Source organism: Drosophila takahashii, chromosome 3L (assembly GCF_030179915.1).
Source record: "Drosophila takahashii strain IR98-3 E-12201 chromosome 3L, DtakHiC1v2, whole genome shotgun sequence".
Classification (NCBI taxonomy): Eukaryota; Metazoa; Arthropoda; class Insecta; order Diptera; family Drosophilidae; genus Drosophila; species Drosophila takahashii.
Window position 1 is genome coordinate 5,931,067 of NC_091680.1, and position 21,561 is coordinate 5,952,627.

The window sequence follows — 21,561 nt, forward strand, 5'->3', positions numbered from 1 at the left end:
AAATATCGATAGTGTCGATATTTGTCATGGTGGTGGTGTAATAAAAATTAATTAATTTCGTTTTCAGGTTTAAATTGCTTTTAATTTGTACAGCTTAAAACTAGATGCAGTGTGTTTTGTATGAATTTGGTTTTGGTTATTGTGGGTGCGGTTTTTTCTTCGGTGGTTGGTTGCTGGTTAACTATTTATCCTAATGCCTGAAACGACGCTGTGGTGCCTTGTAGTGGTAACCCTGCTCGGCATCGTGGATGGGACTGGGGGCAGGACCCAATGGAAGGGCGTAGGAGGGAATGGGAATGTGGAAATCCGCCTCCAGCTGGGGTGGCAGATACTGTGGCTCCGGCTTGGGGGGAAGATACTTCTCCACGGGCTTGGCAGGTGGAAGATACTTCTCCACGGGCTTGGAAGGCGGCAGATACTTAGTCTCCGGCTCGGCAGGAGGCAGGTACAATCCCTTGGGAGCCACTGGTGGTGGTGGAGGTGGAGGAGGCAGACTGGGAGCAACCTTGGGTGGCAAATACCTAGCTGCTGGGGCAGGAGGCTGGTACTTCTCTACAGGAGCCGCGGGTGGAGGAGGAAGGTACTTGGTCTCAGGCTGACTGGGAGGCAGATACAATTTCTTGGGAGCCACAACTGGTGGTGGTGGTGGAGGAGGCAAGCTAGGAGCTACCTTGGGTGGCAAATACTTGGCCACCGGTTCGGGGGGCAGGTACTTCACCTCGGGCTTGGAGGGTGGCAGATAGCTAGCCTTCGGTGGAGGAGGTGGTGGGGGTGGCAGGGAAACCTTGGGAGGCAGGTACTTCTGACGCGGCTTCTCCGGAGCTCCATAGCTGTATCCACCGGGGATATCGAACTTGAGCTCGTGGTGGTGGTGATGATGGTGATCATGGAGATCCGGCTGATAGTGCAGATCGATGTGCAGATCATGATGATCGTGGGAGAGAGAAGAATGGGAATGGGCATCGAAGTGGTGGTCATGGTGATCATGATGATCATGGTCGTGGTGATCGTGGTGGTGATGATGATCATGGTGACCTCCTCCTCCATAAAGATGGGAGACATCTGCCCGAACACAGAGGCCAAAGCCCGCTAGGGCCACAAGGATCAGCATGGGTCTCTATAAGAAAATCAGAATATAATCCACAGCCAAAGGATGTACCACTTTTATTTACCATTTCCTCCAAGAGATTATCCACTGAATTGAGCTGAAGATGTTGCTGCCGTTTGCCGACAACAGGTAGTAATGTCAATAACGTCGATGGTCAACGCTTTTATACAAAGATCGGTAGCTTCCTCGACCATCTGGCTCTTTTAGTTTTCTTCACACTTTTCTTGCTTTTCATGAACTTGAGGCCGCTGGCCAATTATCGGCGTGTGGTTTATCTCTCTCTATACCCCCAAAAAGTCCAAAACTCCAAACAATTAATGCGATTTCGGCTAAATTAGCCCGGCACAACAAAGCAGCTCATGAATATGCAGCGGATGCGACGAAATCCCCAGACAATTGACGGTGATTGACTCGGCACCATCTCTGCACCACTTTTGCCCCATTTAAATCTAAATATTATGGGAGATATCAATGCTAATGGGGTTAAAACAAAACAGCGTTTATTGAGATAGTTTTAAACTTATGTAAACCTAAGCCTAGTATCATCTATTCAAAACAAAACAAATCCGCGGGGAAAATCATCTTACACGTTCGGTGGTTGAGAGCAGAGCTTGAAAAATATCGATAGTTTCGATAATAACATAGAATCATCGATGTTTCCGAAAAATATCTATGTTTGAATATATCGAAAATATCGATAATGTCGATACTTTTCAATTTGCAATTATTTTGACTTAGAAAATGAACTCTTGGGCGGGCGCATCGTAGTGGTAGCCCGGTTCCGGTTGCGGTGGAGGGGGTGGCAGGTAGGTGGGCACTGGTGTGGGTGCAGGTGTGGTCGTGGTTGTTGTCGTAGTGGTGGTGGTGCGTGGTGGGGGTGGTGGAGGAGGAAGGTAGGTGGGAGCGGGAGTGGGAGCAGGAGTGGTGGTGGTAGTAGTAGTGGTAGTGGGCGGTGGGGGAGGCAGGTAAGTGGGAGCAGGAGTGGGAGCGGGAGTGGTTGTAGTGGTAGTGGTAGTAGTAGTAGTGGGTGGTGGGGGAGGCAGGTAAGTAGGCACCGGTTTGGGTGGCAGATAAGTCGGTGGTGGCGGTGGTGGTGGCTCCGTTGTACTGGTAATCACAAATGGAACCTCCGGCTTGGGATAATCATAGCCATAGCCATGCTCGTGATGCTCCTCCAGGACTTCCAATGGCAAATGCGAGACATCTCCAGCTGCGAGAGCCAGCAGGCAGGTGGCCAAAATGAAGAACTTCTAAAGAAATAGGTTAAAAAGATATTAAATTCAGTCCATTTTATTTTATAGACCACACTTACCATGTCCGTTATTTCTGATATGTCTGACACCTTGAGCTCTTAAACCACAAATGATTGACCGTTTGCATCGACGGCGGTTTATTTATAGTCAAAATTCTAAAACAGATCGATACCATACCATAACATACCATGTCCATGGCTCTAGAGGCCAATTATTATCATTTAAATCGATATAACTCCGCTAGCCCCACGGCATTCTTTGTATCGGTAAATGTATCTGTATCTGCATCTGTATTTTCGAAGCCGAATTCGAATCTGTATCTGTAGCGATGTGTTTATATGAATGATTAGCGCCACAATAGTGCGTCGAAGTTGACAGAGGAGCAGCAGCGTCAACATTGTATTTATTGTTTCTTTTTTTTGGAACCATTATGCCAAGAGGCCCTACTGAGCCGATTTTCATCAACGTCGTCACTTCGGTTTTCAGTTACCACGGCGGTCATTGTTGCGGTGTTAAAAGTAAGCCTCCACTTCCGAGGGAACTTAGGGCTCAAAAGGCCCAGCACACTGAGAAATAGTTGTATAATTACAGATAAAAATCTAATTGATATGAATATTCAGTGAGTACCCCAAAAAAACCAAAAAACAACATTTAAAATGATAATTATTGGCATATCAGCTACCTCTGATAAATACGCATGACTGAGTTGATTAATTTAAGATTAAAATTCTTTACACTCATAAAAATTAATTTCTAAATTTTGGAAATCTCGCCATTGAATCGGCCTACCTTTGAAAATAGAAAAAAAATTTCTTGTTATTAGAAAATTGTCCTTTGAATACAGAAAACCTTTCTTGATGGAAAAAATTCAAGAAAGAATTTTTCTTAAAAATAGAAAAATGAAAATCTCATATGTTTGTTTTGCCGTCGCAGCCAAAACATTTTTGTACGTATTTAAGGACAAAATCACCTTTGAATATATGAATGAAATGACCCTAGAATATAGGAAAGTAGCCATTGACTTCCTTCGGCTGCCGAATGTTAACGACAAGAAAAACGAAGTGGGACGAAGGGCCTACTCGGCCCGACTACTATCCGGCTACCGACTTCTCTGATCCCCCGAGCGTCAGTTGTGAAAAAAATTCGTGAGTGATGGACGTGATTTTCAAGCGGATAAGAGGTGAAGCCTTTTTCCGAATATTCAAAGGTATGTAAATATGTATATAATTTTTTGTATAGCGGGCGTACAATTGTATGTATGTAATTAAAGGATACATTTCAAATCTCTTTAACAAGCTTATACCAATTTAGGTGAATTGTTTTTTAGCTAAGAGCTACGTACATACATACATTTGTACATAAATTTGTGGGTGTACAGTTCTATAATAACTTTATCTTATTACTCGCATTTTATTTATTTTTCAGAGTGAAAATACCTGCAGTTGCAACAGCCAAATAATTTGTTTGTCGAAGCTGTAATTTTGTTTTAAAACCTTCTAAGGTAAGAAAAATATGTTGTATTTGTTTGACATACTTATGTATGCATGTAATATCTATGCATGTACGCGGCTCACCCGATCTGAAACCCGATTTTCAACCCTTTCATATTCTGCTCCTCTCTCTCGGTCGCTTGACCTACGCGTCGCGACGTTTCTCTCTTCACCTTCTTAAAACTGACACGATCTGCCCTGCTTACATTCGGTCTCCCTTCGCGCAAAGGACTGTATGTAAATATATATGTATGTATGTACGTGTCTCTCCCGTGCCTCTCTCTCTCTGAAATTCGATTTTCAACCCTTCATTTTCTACCTGTCTTGCTCCTCTCTCTCGGTCGTCTGTCCAACGTGTTTGTATTTTGGCTATTATTAACATTACATTATTTCAAAAAAGTTGTTTATCTAAAAACAAATCATTGATATCCCAATAACTCTTTTTTTATAGATGAGGAAAGGCGAAGAAAATGGATCACCTTAGGTCATATAAAGTTCAACAGACCTTGGGTAATATTAATGTTTTCTTGAGTCAAAAATGTGTTATTTAAAAATGTTTAAATGTTAAGTGTTAAATGTAAATAAATATAATATGCAAAAGAAAAAACCAAGTTACATTTTATTTTTAGGGTTTCAGTGTTAATATAAAACTTCCTTTCAAGAAATATTATTTCTTAAATCAAGAAATAAAATTTCTTGAAAGGAAATTTAAACAAGAAAGAATTTTTCTTGTTTAAAATGTGCCTTTCTAAAAAACCCTTTCTTGTCTTAAGAAATTTAATTTCTTGAAACAAGAAACAAACCACCTTTGAAACAAGAATCGCCTTTCTTGTTTTAAGAAATATTTTTTCTTGTTTTTATGGTGGCTTTCTAAAAAACCCTTTCTTGTTTTAAGAAATTAAATTTCTTAAATTTTGATATCCCAATATTTTTTCTTGTTTTAATGGTGCCTTTCAAAAAAACCATTTCTTGAAACAAAGGTGAGGTCGCCTTTGGCAAAAATTTAAGAAAGAATTTTCTAGATTTTAAGGAAATTCTTCGATTTTTTTTTATGAGTGTAAGATCATGATTTATTTTATTTATGAATATGTATATTTTTCTCAGTGCATCGGCAGATCTTAGTTCCGTTGCTGCGAGCGTTGTAAGCGTGCTCTGCTGGCTGTCATAAATCATTTAGACTTCATTTATAATAATTATGGCGCGCGCTGCCTTTTGCAACTCAAGAAGTTTGAGTGGTCAGCGTTTCATGGACAGATAGACAATGAAGTTGTCTGCGGGACATGATCTTGCGGAAGCAATTCAGTTACAGATCAGTCGGCTTATAGTGCAGAGGCGGAGAAGATGGTTAAGATAGCTTAAAAGGTAGGTGAGAACTAGGAAAAAAAGATCTTTTTCAAATTAAAATTCTTTGTAATGAAGGTGATTAGTAGACGTCGGACTTTATATGAAATATTTTTTATATTTCCAACAATCCTTAAGAATATTTTTTACAAAAACCAAAATTAGATTAAGCTTCAATCTAATTTTTATTTTACAAAAAAATTGTTTAGCCAATAAAATGTATCTATGGAATTGTGTTTAAAAAAATGTACATAACATAATCATATGTAAATAATATTATAATTTTAAAATAAATCCTTTAATCTGCGATATTTAATAACAAGAAGAATTGCTAAATAGATATCTTGTTTAAATTTATTTTTTTATGAAATTAAAAAACAATTTTAAAATAAAATTTTATTTAATTTATAATTTAATTATGCTCGTGAATATAATACACAAAATGTGTTCTAATTAGGCACGGTGTTAAAAAAACTATAAAACTATTTTAAATAATCCCTTAAGCTATTGAAAAATTCCCCATTGCTTCAGCAGCGGCGTTTAATCAACTAATTAGTTGGATTAGCGTCTTCGGACGATTCGATTGTATAAACAAACAGAAGATACTGGTCTATGTTCAACTATCACTTTTTGTTTCAACGCGTAGCAAAATACTATATGTATGGTTTTAGGTTGTTGAACTGACTGGCAGAGATCGAGCTGATCGATTGTCAAGTGCCGGAATTGGATGGCGTGTGCTGAACCATCCTCGTTTTTCTGCTCGCCTTTTGCCAATAATGTGCTTAACTTAAGCAGATTATGAAATTAATTGTCGTTCTTTATGGGCATTAATCTCAGCGATCTCGGCTAGGCCTTATAGACTTTATGGTCTATCGCAAAACTTTGCAAATTTTTTGTGTTTCTGATTCCTTAACCGGTTTGGATTAGAAATATTTGGTCAAGCAGAGACATTTTCTGCGTTTTCTGTTTTTTATGATGAATATCTCGTTCTGAGTCGCTTCCAAGGCAAAAAGTAGGTATTTTTAAATAAGCCCTATTCAAGGGCTTATTTGAATTGTGAAAGGAACACTGGCTAGTTTTTCAATTTGATTTTATTTTTTTATTATCTTTACGAAACTTTGGTACAAATTCAAATTACTAAGGCGTGGATTTGTTTAGCTCTTGAAACGCCGGCTGGGCACCTGGTATTTGTAGCCATGGATTTTCTTCGAGGGCTGCGGGCTGGATGCTGCTGTGACCACTGGTTCCTCAAGTTCTTCTTCGGCCTGGCCAAGTTCCGCATCGGAAGGAGCCACTGGGATGGCATCCTGGGGGAACTCCTCGCCCGTGGGAAACTCATTGTTGACCTCCAGTTCCAGTTCCGTGACCTTGGGCACGTCGTACACAAATCCATTGCCAGACCTCACCAACTGAGAGACATCTGCTCGGGCCAGAAGACAAATGGCCAGAAGGAAAAGACTGATTAACGTGATGCGCTAGAAAGAAAAACAAAATTAAGGAAATCCGATACAGAAGTGTAACTTTAAATAAATGATTCTAAACGCTCATCAAAAAGTTATTCAAAATGTTTAAGACCATGATATGCATAAATACTATGATCCATTTATTTATTTTTCTATTCTATTTATAGAGAACTAGATTTTTTAAAAACCTAAGTAGCATTAATAAATTGTTTAATGCTCCAAACGAATTATGCTAATTTTTTTGATGATGCATTCAATTGTTTTTCATATAAAAACAACCTGATTTGATAGAAATATTAAAAAGATATTTTTTAAAAAGAGGCAAATGATTAATTCATCTAACAAAAAGATGTGCAAATTTGATGAGCAATTATGTTGCGATGATATCAAGTAGGAAACTAGTTATTCTTTTATTTTATTTAATAATTCCTTTAAATTTTGAAATGTTAAACGGTGGCAGACAACAAATTGCAGCCATTTTTAATAGAAAACCCACTAATTTAACTGCTGTATGGGTGGTATTATTATCCATTTGAGTGCAGCTACTGAAGACAATCGCTTACCATGATGCTAGAATATCTTTAGCCGGGTTTTCTTGTACTACTTGGTTGGGGAACCTTTTCCGAGAATGCCGTAATAGTTGTCGCTGCCAGCGGAGCGTTGCTCAAACGAATGCAGGCGCCGGCGATCGGGCCCAAACTATTTATACTTCTATATGTTCGCCGCCACATTTGCCTCATTTTATTAATTGCGATCGTGATGACTGTGCTGGAAGCCAAAACATAAACCAAAATCGTTGGAACAGTGAGCGGCCCTAGATAAACAAACGAAATCGATGTCTTAGGCCAAATGGTGGTTGGTTGGTGGTGCTACTGGCAAACTGGCAGTCAGAGGCACTCCACTCAAAATGCTACAACATCTCCATCGGAATCTCCATCTCCAAGCAAATCCACATCGGCATCCAATCCATTGCCAAGGCTAAGACTTGTTTTGTGGGGTCAAGTGTCAGTGCGTTGCTTTTGTCTCTCGGGCGCATTTGTTTGTCGATTTGTATTCGAATTATTCGAATTAATGATTCTGACGGATCAGTGTTTGTCCCAGCTGCCACGTGATCTTCTGAGTGGCTCTTCATAACTTTACATACTACACCCAAAAAAATTAACTCTTAAAACTCATTGTTTATACCAGATGTACTAGTAAATGCTAAATAATAAAAAGCCTGTTTCTCTACAGTATTAATTTCATCATAAGTATTATAAAGTGGATATTTATTGGTTTCAATTCTAAACCGATAGTTTAAAACCAAAAATATTATTAAACAACAATTTTAATACTCGAAAGTTTATATATTTATATATTTTTGAAACTCAATAGTTTACAATTTATGTAAAAATAGTTTAATTACTATAATAGTTTTTTTTCAGTGTATATTCAATTATGCAGCCCTGCCCGATGGGTTTTGAGCATATAAAGCGCATAAAAGTGACGCTTCAACACGTTTCCGTTTCATTGGCTTTTTACGGCTGCAAAACTGCCGCCGATCGCACAATTTATCCACGCCAACTTGACATTTTGATTATAGTATAGCATCGCATTTTAGTGGACATTGGAAGATTGATTGCATTGGCCATTTGGCCATTGATTAGCTTGGTTTATGTCTGGCGGTAATTCCACCTGCTGTGAATTGCCAACGGGATCTGAATGGTGATGGAGACACACCCACTAATTGATTACTTAAAGAAAAAGAAAGCGAAACAAAGGCGAATCGAGAACAATTGAAATTTAATAACTGGAATAAGCTGACCAGATTAAATTCCGCTTTTATAAATATTCTCTTTAATTGTGAGAATACGGTAGTATTTAGAAGCTAATGCTAAGTGTTAAGTATATTTCGTGGTCATTTCATTCCTTTGTTATAAGGAAATTTGTTTTGCATAATCTCATTGTATTATTAAAGCGTATAACGTTAAAAGAAAATTTAGGTTGAGACTTTTGACTATATTTTGTTTATTTTGATATTTATATTTTGTGTCAATGAACCAACAATAGAGTTCTGGTTTATTTTTTTTAATTCACCATGAATGACTTTAACATTTCTGCTATAGCGGCATATTTATTTAGCTATAAAATACTGCATACTTTTAGAGTTCAATGATCAAGTTTAAAATCTTTAACATACCAACAGGGGTTTTAATAAATAAAAATCGATGATAAAACTTTGTAAAGCACACATTTTTGTATTATTTAAATATCATTCGAAATAAAAAAAAAAACATTTGGCATTTTGAATTTTTAAGTATTTTTAAATGGATTTTTTAAAATTTTTTTGAAAACTTTCAATAAATAAAGTAAATTAAAGAGTGAAAATTTGTTATATTTCTTTTATATTTTCAATGTAATAAATCAAATTATAATTAAGATGATTTTTAATTGCAAAGTTATGATGAAATATATTTGTTATTAATTTTGCGATTTAACTTTCATATTAATTTGCATCAATTATAATCAATTATTTTATTCTCAATTGTTTCACCTGGTTCTTATTAGCTAGTCAATTTAGCATTAGCAGTGCTAACGAAACAAGTTATTTTAAAGTTCTTCAGGTTTTATTTTTCTTTTCGTTAATTTAGAAATGCTAATTTTGCAACATTCTGAAAAATTTAGAAAGTAAAACCCATCTTTTTAAAATCGAAAGACTTTTATTTTCACGGTTATTTGAAGTGGATTCGGCTTTCCTGCGATCGGGAAGGCCGAAGCACTTTCGTTCACAATTCGTTCACAAATATGGCTAATACTTAATCTGTGTATTATTTACAATGAGCTTCGTGAGCCTAGAAGTTGAAAGAGGGCTGGGGATCGTTGGGGTAGCTGTAGCCCTTCTGGACGACGGGTGCTGGGGGCAGGTACTCGACCTTGGGGGCGACTGGCTTAGGGGCGACATACACTGGCTTGGGGGCCACGTACACTGGCTTAGGGGCGACGTACTCGACCTTGGGGGCGACGTACACTGGCTTGGGGGCCACGTAGACTGGGGCAGGGGCAACGTAGACCTTCTTGGTTGGGGGTGGCACGTAGACTGGGGGAGCGACGTACACCTTCTTGGTGGGTGCGGGTGGCAGGTACTCGACCTTTGGTGGTGCGGGAGCCTTAACCTCGAACTTCACGGAGGGAGCACCGTAGTGGTAGCCATCGTCCTTCAGCTGACCAGTTGGGGGTGGGGTGTACACAACCTTCTTCGGTGGTGGTGGTGGGGGTGGGGTGTAGACGACGACCTTCTTGGTTGGGGGAGGCACGTAGACTGGGGGTGGGGCAACGTAGACCTTCTTGGTGGGTGGAGGAGGCAGGTACTCGACCTTTGGTGGGGGAGCAGAGACCTCGAACTTGACAGAGGGAGCACCGTAGTGATAGCCATCATCCTTCAGCTGGCCAGTTGGGGGTGGGGTGTAGACGACCTTCTTCGGTGCTGGTGGTGGTGGGGGTGGGGTGTACACAACCTTCTTGGTTGGTGGTGGTGGAGGTGGGGTGTACACAACCTTCTTGGTTGGGGGTGGCACGTAGACTGGGGGAGCGACGTACACCTTCTTGGTGGTTGGGGGAGGCAGGTACTCGACCTTTGGTGGTGGAGGAGCGGCAACCTCGAACTTAACAGAGGGGGCACCGTAGTGGTAGCCATCGTCCTTTAGGACGCCAGCGGGGGCGGGGGTGTAGACGGGACGAGGGGGAGTTGGCCTGGGCTTGGGGGCCTCGTAGACCACAACAGGGGCAGACTGCTGGGGCACGTAGGGCACATCGATGACGACGGGGGCACGGGGTGCGGAGTAGTGGTAGCCATCCTCCTGCAGGTTGTTGCTGTGCGAGAACAGATGCGAGACATCTGCGCTGGCCACGGCCACCAGGGCGAAAGCGATCAGGAATTTCTGCGAAGTAGAGATATTCCTGTATAGTATTCCAAAAAATCCAGAATGGCCAACTCGGTATTCGTATCCACCACCGATTGCAGCGCTTTGATCCTTAATCCTCGATCCTCGGCTTCTTAACTCACCATTTTTGCTCAGAACCAATTCAACACCACGAAGGTAGAGTTGTGACTGTGCCTTTTCGGGCCGAGTCTACATTATTTATAGTTCCAGCGAGTCAGGATGGTCGAAAGAGATTTCTTAGCAGAAGCTTCTCGTCGGAGCCCCGAAAACTAAACAGAACCTGCTTGGGTTGGTTAACCGGCTGCTGCTGACGTCTCTGCGATTTTTTCAGCCTGCTTCGGCTTCAGCTCCCTCAGAACGACACCCATAAACTTACGCTCGGTCTATCTTGTTCCAGGCGAAATTTTTTGATAATTTTGGCGACAAATTTAGATTTTGGCCAGGCCAGAAAAAATAAAACAATAAAATAGAACCCACGTAAATGAAACGAATCTCGCATATAATAAAAATCATAAGCCAAAGAAAGGAGAAAAATGAGAAGAACATTTTAAAATATATGATAACTTATAGAAGCAGACGCTGTGTGTGGATCGTGAGCCATATGAAAAGAGTTTAATTTGAATTCAAGAAAAACCGGTGAATTATGGGGGATTTTTCGGGGGAAGAAAGAGGAAAGTGGAGGGGTGCAAATGGGATTTATGGGTATAAAGGTCCCGCATGGCTGAGCAATTTCACGCCCGATAATCTGCAAATATTTGGTTTCTTTATACGACATCCAATTTGTCGTCAGTGGGCCTATCGAGAGTTGAGATGATGAAGCCACTTGGCACTCGGCGACATAGACAATAGCACTCTTTAAGTGATCTCCCCCATAATAAATCTAGTTTAGAGCCACGTTTTTTTCGGGCTGGTTAGCGCGACGAAAAGCATAAATTAATTTTGCATCTATTTGGTTCTAAAATAAAACCGATTCGGTATGTTTTATTTATGAGAGCATTCGCGAATTTGCATAAATTCTCCGAAAGTTCCGCCTCTGGCTTGCGGGATTCGAAATTATCTCTCGAAGTTTTTTTTTTTGCAATTATTCACACTCTCTGAAGGGCGACCTTCACCCAAAACGTCATCCAGGTGCATGAATCAACCGCTGAGGATGGTCAGTCATCGTAAAGAACCGGTTTGCAAAGCAAAAGTGACCTTTGCCTTGGCTTTACAACCGCAAGGACAACCACAATCCCAATTATAGCCCACTGTTCCCGATTCCCAATTCCTGTTCCAATTGAAAAATCGATTTACGCCATCAAAAAGTTGCACTCTTAAACTGATTTTTAATGTTGGTCATTTAAATTCCTACGATTCGGAAACCCGCTGGTTATACAATCGATTTGAATTTTAATTAAATCAATTTATTTTTTCGCAAAACCATAATCGCGCACACAAGTCTTTCTCTTCAGATTGTTGCGTTAATTGCTTCTCGATTCATCAACATATTATTATCCTCTTTGGTTATGACGTTAAAGATGGGTGAAGATTCCAAGAAATCCCACCAAACATGGATGGCTAGGTCGATCGTTGACCGTTTCGCAATTTATAATAATTCTATGCTGTTCTTTTTTTAGAATTTCGGGGGTTTTTAGCTTTGATTTCCATTTAGAAGCTCTGAGTTGCGCAATCTATAGGGCAGATCTCTTAGATCTTATATCTTAGTATCGATGAATTCTGGTTTGAAAGTCGCACTATCTACGTCATGGATTTGGACCGAACGACTATATGTCGTCAATCAAGTGATTGTTAAATGTTATGCCCATTGGTCATTGGTAATTCGAGATGGCTCATTTTGAATGGCTGTTAGCGAGTCAACCAATTTGTCGGAATTTTGATGTGTCTGTCTTGCTTGACCCGATCCGATCGGATCAAAGTTTCCGGCATTTAAATGAGTTCTCAGGCCATCATCCGCCGCTAACCCGCTAATATTAAAAATTAGCTCTGATTACTTCATCCGAAATCAAAACAACTCTGCTTCTGCCTGCGGTTTAATTAGATGAATGCGCTGGGTAAATGCCACACAACGGTAAACGAGTTTAAAACATATCTAGTATATATAGAACCATATATATCATCGCAAATGTGTGTGGAACACAGGGTATTTTGTTGAAATAGCCAAATATGTGCACTGCTAAAAACACGCGTGTGTCAGATTTTTATTCGAATGACGCGGGGATCGGAAATTGCAGAACCGATCCTGAAACCGGTTCAATTAGTTTGGTGAATGCTTTAGAATTTAGTGTTTATAAATTTCACATTAGGCATTAGGCATAATTAAGAACAAGTTTGTTCTATTCATACCTATATGCGAGTTCTCCCAGACAAAACCGAATCTGAAACTCAAACCGAATCCAAATTCCAGCCCGATGCATGCAAATAATTTTTGAAAACTGTTTATCAATCCTAGCCCAAAGCCACCACCACCTCCTAATGTTGCCAATTAATCTTCAAAGGGGGCGAGATAATGTGGGGAATCAATTAGCCGCCGCCAAGCAACGGAAGCCAAGTTAACACAGCCAACTAACTACGGGCCAATATTTACTGGATGTTTGGCAACTTTTAGCACGAACAAAACGAAACCGCAGAACAACCAACAAGCGACAGCAGAAACAAAAACAAAAAGCTAAAGTTCATTAAAAATACAACAAAATTTCTTTCTGGCTGTATAAATCTGCATTAAGAGCACATAAATTCGAAGTATAATTTAACATCATCTTTGAACGAGCCGTTGTGATTAACATTAGCGGTTCGTGTCTTCGCTTATTCTGTTAAGGCCAATACGCAGCAGATCACGGTATTTTTTAACGGCGATCACGGTTTGAAGTAGCAGATCATAATAGTAATAACACATAATATTATAATAATAAATAGTACAGAAAAATTGTTTAAAATTATACTAAGAGTTGTAACATATTTGAAATGTGTAAAAAACTAAGTTTTTTCTGGGTTAGCCATGATTATGATTTATCTGTAACATATATTTTATACAAGTTCTCCAGAACAATGCCCATAAACATGTTACATCTTAAAGGTGATCCCAAACCAAAGATAGTCCAATGCCAACCCGTTTTTTCGTTGTTTAGCCAGACGGGCTTGTATGGTGTCATATAATTGAAATTAAGGCAATAAATCTCGTCCAAAAGTACACTACCAGAAAAGGTTAATCAAAATTTTCATAATTCAGTTTGCCATTATATTAATTGTTTTAATCTAAATTTATCACTGAAACAAAATTTAAAAAAATTTTTTTTTTATTTTCGAATAATACTTATAAAGTAGTCTTATTATTTTATAAGTATTTTGTCTTAAGACCAGCAACAAATTGTTAAAATATGGATTGTTATAACTTTTTGAACTCTTAATTTAATTCCCAAACGACAGGCATTTAAACCTGAAGATTTCAGTATTTGGCCATTTTTCGCAAAAAATAATGACGTAACCCTTTATCAAAAATTCAAAAAAAGGTTTGGAATTTAATTTTTTAAATCAGCCGGAAACAGATAGGAATCGATAAATTAAGTTATTAGTTGTACAAAATACTGTGATTCTTGCGATAATTTTTGGCCAAGTTACAATAAAAATCACTGCAAAATATTTTATTTTACACACATCCATTAGGAATAGCCATTCTTAATATTCTTCCTCCTTGAATAAACTTCGAAATCGAAAAAAAAATCCAAATTAATAGGCGTCTTTTTTTTAAATCGGAAAAGAGATCAATAATCAAGATGGCGTCATAAAAGAGAGCTACACGCAAAATGGCGTCGTTTAAAAAATACATCGTAATCTAAAAAGAGAGCAAAAACAAAATGGTGAATTTTTCTTATTTTCTTATTTATTGAGAAAGAGTATTCCGACTTCGATTTGGTAAGAATTCAGTATTTACAGCTACTTATTTGTTAGCTCATAATCCCCGAAAAAAGTGAAAGCATCTACCTAAATGGATTTTATGGACCTGACGAGCTACTTTCGATTTGAAAAATTCTAACTCATATCGGCTCGCGCAATTGTTTTATTGCAGACATGGAACCAGCGCGTCTGGACTACTGATTTTTATTTATGGATCGCAGTCGCAACCGCATTTTGCCCGATGACTGCAATCTACAATAAGACAAAACCCATACATATGCAAAAGTTAACCAAACAGAATATTATTTTATATACTATAGGTATATATTTTGGGGTTCTACCCAAAATGTCTTATAAATACCAAATGTTCTGCTGGCAAAAAAACAGTTTAATTGTTCGACTTTGAGTGATCAACATGGTGGGTTCCGATCGGATTTGTTTGTTTTAAATAATTATAATTGTGAGATCAGGATTAATGGAAAGTTTTTCTCTCTCCATCAGCGTTCTTATAGCTTTGTGGCTTTTGCAGTGGCTCTGCTGGGAGTAGTTGGTGCTACTTCGCTGTCCAGGACCTATTTGCCACCTCAGGTGCAGCAGCGTCAGGTGATCTCGGTGCCGAGGGTCCAGGTTCAACCGCAAGTGATTCACCGCCAGGTGGTTCAGCCACAGAACACCTATCTGCCTCCTGCCCCAAGGGTCGTGCCTCAAGTGATTCCCCAGTATCGTCCTGCCCCACAAGTGATCCCTCAGTATCGTCCTGCTCCACAAGTGATTCCCCAGTATCGTCCTGCTCCTCAAGTGATCTCTGTTCCTCGCAACACCTACCTGCCACCAGCCCAAGTGATTGCTCGTCCAGCTCCACAGATCATCCAAGTAGCTGCCCCACGAAACACCTACTTACCACCTGCCCCCCGCAACACCTACCTGCCACCCCAATAAAAAGAAGAAGATGCATCATCAACCCGAAAAAAAAACAACACCTCTGAGCCAAACACCTTGTCAACTGGTTTCTGGTTTAACCCACCCAAGCCAACTATATTCTAATGCTAATTCAGCATCTCTTAGAGAAATGCAAAAATACATTTAATAGGTTTTTATTTGCATGTCTGACTCGCAACAAACCGATTAGCATATTCCCGAATTAGCGCAAAAAATACAATAAAGAAAGAAGCTCAGAGAAACATAAACAAAGAGTTTGTCTTAACATTTTAGTTTTAGGAGGGCGTCAACCACAAATCAGATAACGTTATTATGCAAAAAAGGGCACCACAGAAGCCATTAACCTCTAAAAAGAATCATTCGAAGACGAAGACCTCCAATATGTTTGAACCAAGCCGGCGATCTTGAGGCTTCCCTATAGTAATTAATCAATCAGTCAGTCAATCAATCCAGTTAGCGGAACATTAAGTCATTAGCTTTTGGTTCAGATGCTTAACTGTTTAAGATATTGTTTACTGACTCACATAGTTTATGACCGGTTAATTGTCATGGCTTTTTGGTTCTGGATCGACTTAAAAATAGCTCCCTGCTACTGTTTTTCATTAAACTCATACAAGTTTATCGCAAAAAAGCTTGGGGTGAATTAAAAAAGCTTTTATTTGCTGAAGACGAAACTAAACTATCAGGTTTGCTATCAAAATTGTTTTCGGCCAAAAGAAATAAAGCTGTGTATTCTAATGAATATTTATATTCCGCCTGACAGCTAAAAAAATGAGAGTTTTTATTCCAAACTCCATAGCTCCGTACCTAACTGATAAAAACAAGCCCCATCTGGTGGATCTTATGGTCGCGGGGTATCTTTTTTGCCTAATTAAACAAATTTTTCGACGCGAAAAACGTTTCGTTGATTTATGATACTCAGCACTTCCGTTTGGCTGTGCGAATTCTGCTGTCTTGTATAAAAGTACAGGAGTCGCCGGTTCAAGACATTATTCGATTCGTTGCCCCTAAAGCAAACAGATCTAAGAAAATGGTAAGGATCTGTCGGTTAAGGATTATTTTGGATTATTTAATATTATATAATTATTTTTTCAGAAATTCTTCATCTTGACTTTGGCTTTGGTTGGCTGTGTGGCCGCCGAATCGGGCTATAACTACAATGCCCCCCGTCAGTTCGCCGCCTCTGCTCCGGCTCCCGTCTTCCAGCAGGCTGCCTCTGCCCCCGCTCCCGTGAGGACCTATGTGCCCCCAGCTGCCCCCGCTGCCTCCGCCCCTGTGCAGAGCATCGCCCCTGCTCCCGTTTTCCAGCAGGCCGCCTCTGCCCCGGCTCCACAGAGGACCTATGTGCCCCCTGCTCCCCAGGTTCATCACCATGCCGCCGCCTCTGCTCCCGCAGCTGTTCAGTCGTTTGCCCCTGCTCCTGCTCCAGTGGCCGCCCCTGCCCCTGCTCCCGTTTTCCACGCCGCTGAGTCTGCCCCCGCTCCAGTGAGGACCTATGTGCCACCAGCTCCCCAGGTTCACCATGCTCCTGCTCCCCAGGTTCACCATGCTCCCGCTCCCCAGGTTCACCATGCTCCTGCCCCACAGGTTCATCACCATGCCGCTGCCTCCGCCCCTGTGCAGAGCTTCTCGGCCCCAGCAACCGCCCCTGTGCAGTCCTTTGCCCCTGCTGCCCCCGCTCCTGCCTTCGAGTCCTCGGGTCCTGTCTTCGAGGCCGCCGCCTCCGCCCCCTCGGCCGCCCGTTCGGGCTACGATTATAGTCAGCCCGCCGCCTCCAGCATCTCCAGCGCCTCCAGCCAGCAGGGATACAAGTACACTCAGAAAAAAAATCGCCCTGAATTTTAGAAAATCGCCATACTTTTTAAGCCAAAGGCAGCTCGCCTTGCCTTTTAGAAAAAATATTTCTAAAAATTAGAAAAAAATTTCTAAAATGTAGGGTTAGTTTTTGCAAAATTGAATAAGAAGAAGAAAAAAAAAATCGGGGAATCGGGAGTTATGCCGACTCCACCCCTCTGTCGGTGTGGGGTGTTGTTGTTGGGGTTCTCGATTCTCAACTTATTTTTCTCTCCTCTATTTAAACACATGGATGACGTCACGATGCTTGTACACAAACACACTTTTAATCTTAAATTGTAACTGAAATAATAACTGAAATTATTATATTATTTATTAATGATAAACATAAAAATCAAATAACTTACTATCTTGAGAAAAACATTTTGGTCGCTCGCGGGATTCGAACCCCTTACATCACAGTTTGCAGTCAAACACTCTACTAGCTGCGCCAGGGAAGCATGACGAGAGACGCTGTACAAAGTACATTCTCATTCTGTTCTCTTGGGTTCTAGGTTTATACTCTTATTTATCCATTATGTGTGTGTTAGCTTACCAAAACTCTTATTTGTATTAAAGTATACATTTTAATGCGCAAAAAAAAAAAAAAAAGACTCAAAAAATGTCCGCCTCGACGTGGGATCGAACACACGCTTCCGAATATAAGCGTAGAAAACAAATAATCCGCTCGCATTAGACCCCTAGGCTACCGATTGGGCTAATTTCCTAAAATGTAAGGCGATTTTTTCTTAGTTTGAAAGAATAATTTCTGAGTAACATAAAATTTTTCTAAAAGTGGAGAACAAGAGGAGTTGATCTAATCAGGGTAAGTTTTTCTTATTATTTAGAAAAATATTTCTGAAAAATAGAAATATTTTCTGAATTTCAAGGCGATTTTCAAAGTATGGCGATTTTCTAAAATTTAGGGCGATTTTTTTTCTGAGTGTACAAGACCGTTCGTCGTCGTGTCTTCAAGCACCGCGCTTAAACAAAAAAACAGTAGAAGAACTACTAATGGTTATGATGATACGATAATAAATAAACGACAATAAAAACGAATATAAAACTTATGAAAACATGTAGTTTTATTTGAGCATTCAAAAACTGACAAAAAGATAATATGATAATTGGCTCATTATGCAAGAATGGTTTGAGGGGTATATGTATCTGCAAAAGAAACACCGAAAAAAACAAATGAGGAAAAGAAACAGAAATATTCTTTGCAACAATGGAAAAAATCATATCAAAATAAACACAAGAGCAACAACCTTAAATCATTATTGATGATTATTAATTGTATTATTAACACTGGAATGCAATTCTTTAATGAATGACATAGGTATAATATGACTTCATCTTCTATGAATATCTGAAGATATTAATTAATGGAGCAACACAGGTGTGTGTGTTGAAACAAAAACTTATTTTAGTTATTATGCGGAAATTTTTATTATTCTTTCAGTTTGAATCTGTGCTGACTTTAATAAGAATGATTTTAATTACTTAACTAAATAATACCTTCCTTCTTTCAAAAATGCATTAAATAATTAAAACCATAATATTAAGTGTTCATTTAATGAGAAAATAATACTGTTAAGTTGGATTAATATTTTAGGATAGAATTATTGTGACTTGATGTCTTTTTTATTTGGGGTATTTTTTTAAGGTTAGACTTAGTTTATTAAGATTAATTAAAGCCAACATCATAACTTATTTTGGTCTTTTAATATGTTTAGATTTTCTGAGCCAGAAAGAAATTTCCATTTCGTTTTATTAAATGATTAAGTTCCAAATATTTTAAGAAAAAGTCTAGAGCTTAACTTTCTTTACCTGTTGCCAACCTAGCCAAGTATTTAGCACCAAAGACTGAAGTCAAGGAACCCATATATTATTGCCGGCGCATGCAGCGTACTTAGGCCAATTAATTTCAACGCTTTGATCTGACAAATTTACGGGACACTTTCGTTTCGCTTTGGAATATATTTAGAATTCTAATTGGCGGCTATTCAATAAGAACAAATGGGTCACATAAAGCGCAGAATCGATTTCTCACGCTCAAACAACAGGTTTCGCTTTCAATTTGGTTCTTATATTATTTGGGGGATCGATGCAACCAATTCATTTTAACCCATAGAGAGTATAAAAGTTGCATCCACAGCATCCAAGAATCACTGGCACTCGAGCAATGGTGAGAGATCAACGATATAGGAAGGGGGTTCTGTATTCCTTTAAACTTACTTTTCTTTTTCTCTTTTAGAAACTCTTTTTCGTCCTGGTTCTTAGCCTTTTGGCCATCGCCTGCCTGGCTGATGTTTCCCATGTGAAACATCACAAGCACCAGCACAGGAATCATCATCATTCCAGGAATCACGAGAACGATGAGGAGGATCATTATCATCATCAGGAAGAAAAGGAAGTGGAGCAACCCTACTACAAGAAGGAGAGGCACACCAGCGAAGTGGTTTACCACAAGGAGGATGAGCACGAGGAGCCCAAGGAGCACCACGAGGAACACCACGAGGAACCGAAGAAGCAGCGGGTGGATCACTACCATCACTATGACAAGAAACCGGAGGTGAAGACCCAGCACATCCACTACAAGCACAGCAAACCTGCTTTTCGCACGGATTACAATAATAGGGATTTGTTTACCCCAGCTGCTACTCAGGTGGTCTATCGTCGACGTCGTCCTAGTCGCATCCTTTATGCCAGTGCCCCCAATTCGGTGTTCCATACCCACACGCAGATTAATGTGCAATCCCAGGACTCCGAGTTGAACTCTCTTACTAGACCTGAGTTAGCAGCTGGAGCTCAAGATCCTTCAGGAGCTCAGGCGACTACGGGAGCTCGTCCTGCCAACTGCCAATTTGGTCCTGGAAATGCTGCACCTGGTTGTGGACCGTCTGATCCTCTGGGTGCTCAGCTGCCAGCCAGTGCCTTGGCTCCCACTGGAGGTAATCTTCCTGCCAGTCAACCCATTCCCGGTGGTCAACTGGCTGTTCTGGGTAATGGTCAGCGTCCTCCTTTGCGTCCAAGTGGAGGAGGTTATGGAGGAGGATATGGCAACCGACTTAACTTTTTTGTGGATCCTTCATTAGCTGCTCAACTGGGAGCCATTGGAAATGCAGCAGCTGGAAATCAACAGGCTAACGGAGGAGGAAATCAACTGGCAGGAGGAGCGCAACTGGGAGCTGGTCAAGGATTCGATCCCTCTTTTGGAGCCCAAGCAGCTGGAGGAGCAGGTGCACCCTTTAATCCAACTTTTGGAGCTAATCAGGCACAAAGACCCCTGCAAAACCAATATGATCCCAACTTGCAGCTGGGAGGACCCTTTGATCCCTCCTTAGGAGCTCAACTGGGAGCTGGTCAGGGTGTTTCCAACCAGAGACCTTTTGATCCTTCCTTTGGAGCTCAATTGGGAGCAGGTCAAGGAGTTCCCAACCAGAGACCCACCAATGGACAGGCACAGGCCCAGGCACCTTTCGATCCTTCTCTAGGAGCTCAATTAGGAGCTGCTCAGGGAGTTCCCAACCAGCGACCCAATCCACCAGCAGGAGCTCAACTGGCTCAACAGGGAGCTTTCGATCCAAATCAGGGTCAGTTTGATCCCTCCATTGGAGCTCAATTGGCGGCGGGACAAGTGCCGCGCCTCAACAATAACCGACGTCAACCCAACCGATCCAACTATCAAGGTCTCAATGTTCTAAATGGCAATGTTTTTGGTCAACCCCATCTCCAGGGACCCGTGAATGCTCTGGGAAACCAACAGGATACCAACATCATCGATGGCAATTTTTATAGCGACCCACATCATGGTCATCAGAAGGCTCTCGTATCGGTTAATCCCAATCAGCGATCGGTTTTGATACCCGATGACGATGATGATTCTGATGATGATGGACAAGCGGGAGGTTTCCTGGGATTTGCGGCCAGCAATCGTCAGAGTTCTTATGTAGTGGCTCCCAAGAAACATCGTTCCCATAGGAGTAACTCCAAGCGTAAGATTGAAGACCTTGGAACCTCGGCCTCTGAATACGATACCGATTATCGTGAGGATGGCTATCACTACCAGAAGCCCAAGCATTCCTTTGAATTTTAATTTTTATAAAAACCACAACATATAATAATCAATATTAAATTATACTTAGCAGCATTTGCTACAAAAGCAGTCAAAAGAAAGGTTGTTTCGTTTTTATAGCATACTTTCAGGCTCTTAAAAATGGCTTTCATTTCCGTTTCCGCTTTTTAGCTGCTTTGAAGTTTGTCGAGTATTTTACACGGCTTTTTAAGCTGTGCTTTAAATTCAGAGCTTTTATTCAAACT

The 21,561-nt window shown here is 40.3% G+C and overlaps 7 protein-coding genes across 7 annotated transcripts; 3 read left to right on the forward strand and 4 right to left on the reverse strand.

The window, feature by feature from the left end:
• Positions 1-55: 55 nt before the first annotated feature.
• LOC108068884 (uncharacterized) lies at positions 56-1,283 on the reverse strand. Its single transcript, XM_017158716.3, has 2 exons — positions 1,173-1,283; positions 56-1,117 (listed from the first exon to the last, which is right to left on the reverse strand). The coding sequence occupies exons 1-2, from the start codon at positions 1,173-1,175 to the stop codon at positions 191-193; spliced, it is 930 nt and encodes a 309-aa protein (XP_017014205.2). The 5' UTR covers positions 1,176-1,283; the 3' UTR covers positions 56-190.
• A 552-nt stretch (positions 1,284-1,835) lies between these two features.
• LOC108068895 (uncharacterized) lies at positions 1,836-2,498 on the reverse strand. Its single transcript, XM_017158728.3, has 2 exons — positions 2,421-2,498; positions 1,836-2,358 (listed from the first exon to the last, which is right to left on the reverse strand). The coding sequence occupies exons 1-2, from the start codon at positions 2,421-2,423 to the stop codon at positions 1,843-1,845; spliced, it is 519 nt and encodes a 172-aa protein (XP_017014217.2). The 5' UTR covers positions 2,424-2,498; the 3' UTR covers positions 1,836-1,842.
• A 3,767-nt stretch (positions 2,499-6,265) lies between these two features.
• Positions 6,266-7,304, reverse strand: LOC108068902 (uncharacterized). Its single transcript, XM_017158735.2, has 2 exons — positions 7,219-7,304; positions 6,266-6,667 (listed from the first exon to the last, which is right to left on the reverse strand). Exons 1-2 carry the CDS (start codon positions 7,219-7,221, stop codon positions 6,347-6,349), a joined length of 324 nt encoding a protein of 107 aa, XP_017014224.2. The 5' UTR covers positions 7,222-7,304; the 3' UTR covers positions 6,266-6,346.
• Positions 7,305-9,334: 2,030 nt separating this feature from the next.
• On the reverse strand, positions 9,335-10,760 carry LOC108068892 (uncharacterized). The gene is made up of 2 exons (XM_017158723.2): positions 10,698-10,760; positions 9,335-10,572 (listed from the first exon to the last, which is right to left on the reverse strand). The coding sequence occupies exons 1-2, from the start codon at positions 10,698-10,700 to the stop codon at positions 9,487-9,489; spliced, it is 1,089 nt and encodes a 362-aa protein (XP_017014212.2). The 5' UTR covers positions 10,701-10,760; the 3' UTR covers positions 9,335-9,486.
• Positions 10,761-14,375: 3,615 nt separating this feature from the next.
• On the forward strand, positions 14,376-15,405 carry LOC108068866 (MAGE-like protein 2). Its single transcript, XM_044394478.1, has 2 exons — positions 14,376-14,399; positions 14,968-15,405. Exons 1-2 carry the CDS (start codon positions 14,376-14,378, stop codon positions 15,403-15,405), a joined length of 462 nt encoding a protein of 153 aa, XP_044250413.1.
• Positions 15,406-16,417: 1,012 nt separating this feature from the next.
• Positions 16,418-18,226, forward strand: LOC108068867 (nematocyst expressed protein 3-like). The gene is made up of 4 exons (XM_044394356.1): positions 16,418-16,438; positions 16,501-16,857; positions 17,062-17,216; positions 18,184-18,226. The coding sequence occupies exons 1-4, from the start codon at positions 16,436-16,438 to the stop codon at positions 18,224-18,226; spliced, it is 558 nt and encodes a 185-aa protein (XP_044250291.1). The 5' UTR covers positions 16,418-16,435.
• Positions 18,227-19,423: 1,197 nt separating this feature from the next.
• LOC108068868 (uncharacterized) lies at positions 19,424-21,337 on the forward strand. Its single transcript, XM_044394477.1, has 2 exons — positions 19,424-19,453; positions 19,496-21,337. Exons 1-2 carry the CDS (start codon positions 19,424-19,426, stop codon positions 21,335-21,337), a joined length of 1,872 nt encoding a protein of 623 aa, XP_044250412.1.
• The last annotated feature ends 224 nt before the right edge of the window (positions 21,338-21,561 follow it).

What these genes read in the sequence shown, in the direction of transcription:
- LOC108068868 (XM_044394477.1), top strand. Translation starts at nt 19,424, where the DNA reads ATGGTGAGAGATCAACGATATAGGAAGGGG. An exon ending in ATCAACGATATAGGAAGGGG is followed by an intron (nt 19,454 to 19,495) that starts GTTCTGTATTCC and finishes TTTCTCTTTTAG; the next exon opens with AAACTCTTTTTCGTCCTGGT.
- LOC108068866 (XM_044394478.1), top strand. Translation starts at nt 14,376, where the DNA reads ATGGCGTCGTTTAAAAAATACATC. An exon ending in CGTCGTTTAAAAAATACATC is followed by an intron (nt 14,400 to 14,967) that starts GTAATCTAAAAA and finishes TCTCTCCATCAG; the next exon opens with CGTTCTTATAGCTTTGTGGC.
- LOC108068867 (XM_044394356.1), top strand. An exon ending in CCGCCCCTGCCCCTGCTCCC is followed by an intron (nt 16,858 to 17,061) that starts GTTTTCCACGCC and finishes GCCCCTGTGCAG; the next exon opens with TCCTTTGCCCCTGCTGCCCC. An exon ending in TCCAGCCAGCAGGGATACAA is followed by an intron (nt 17,217 to 18,183) that starts GTACACTCAGAA and finishes TTTTTTCTGAGT; the next exon opens with GTACAAGACCGTTCGTCGTC.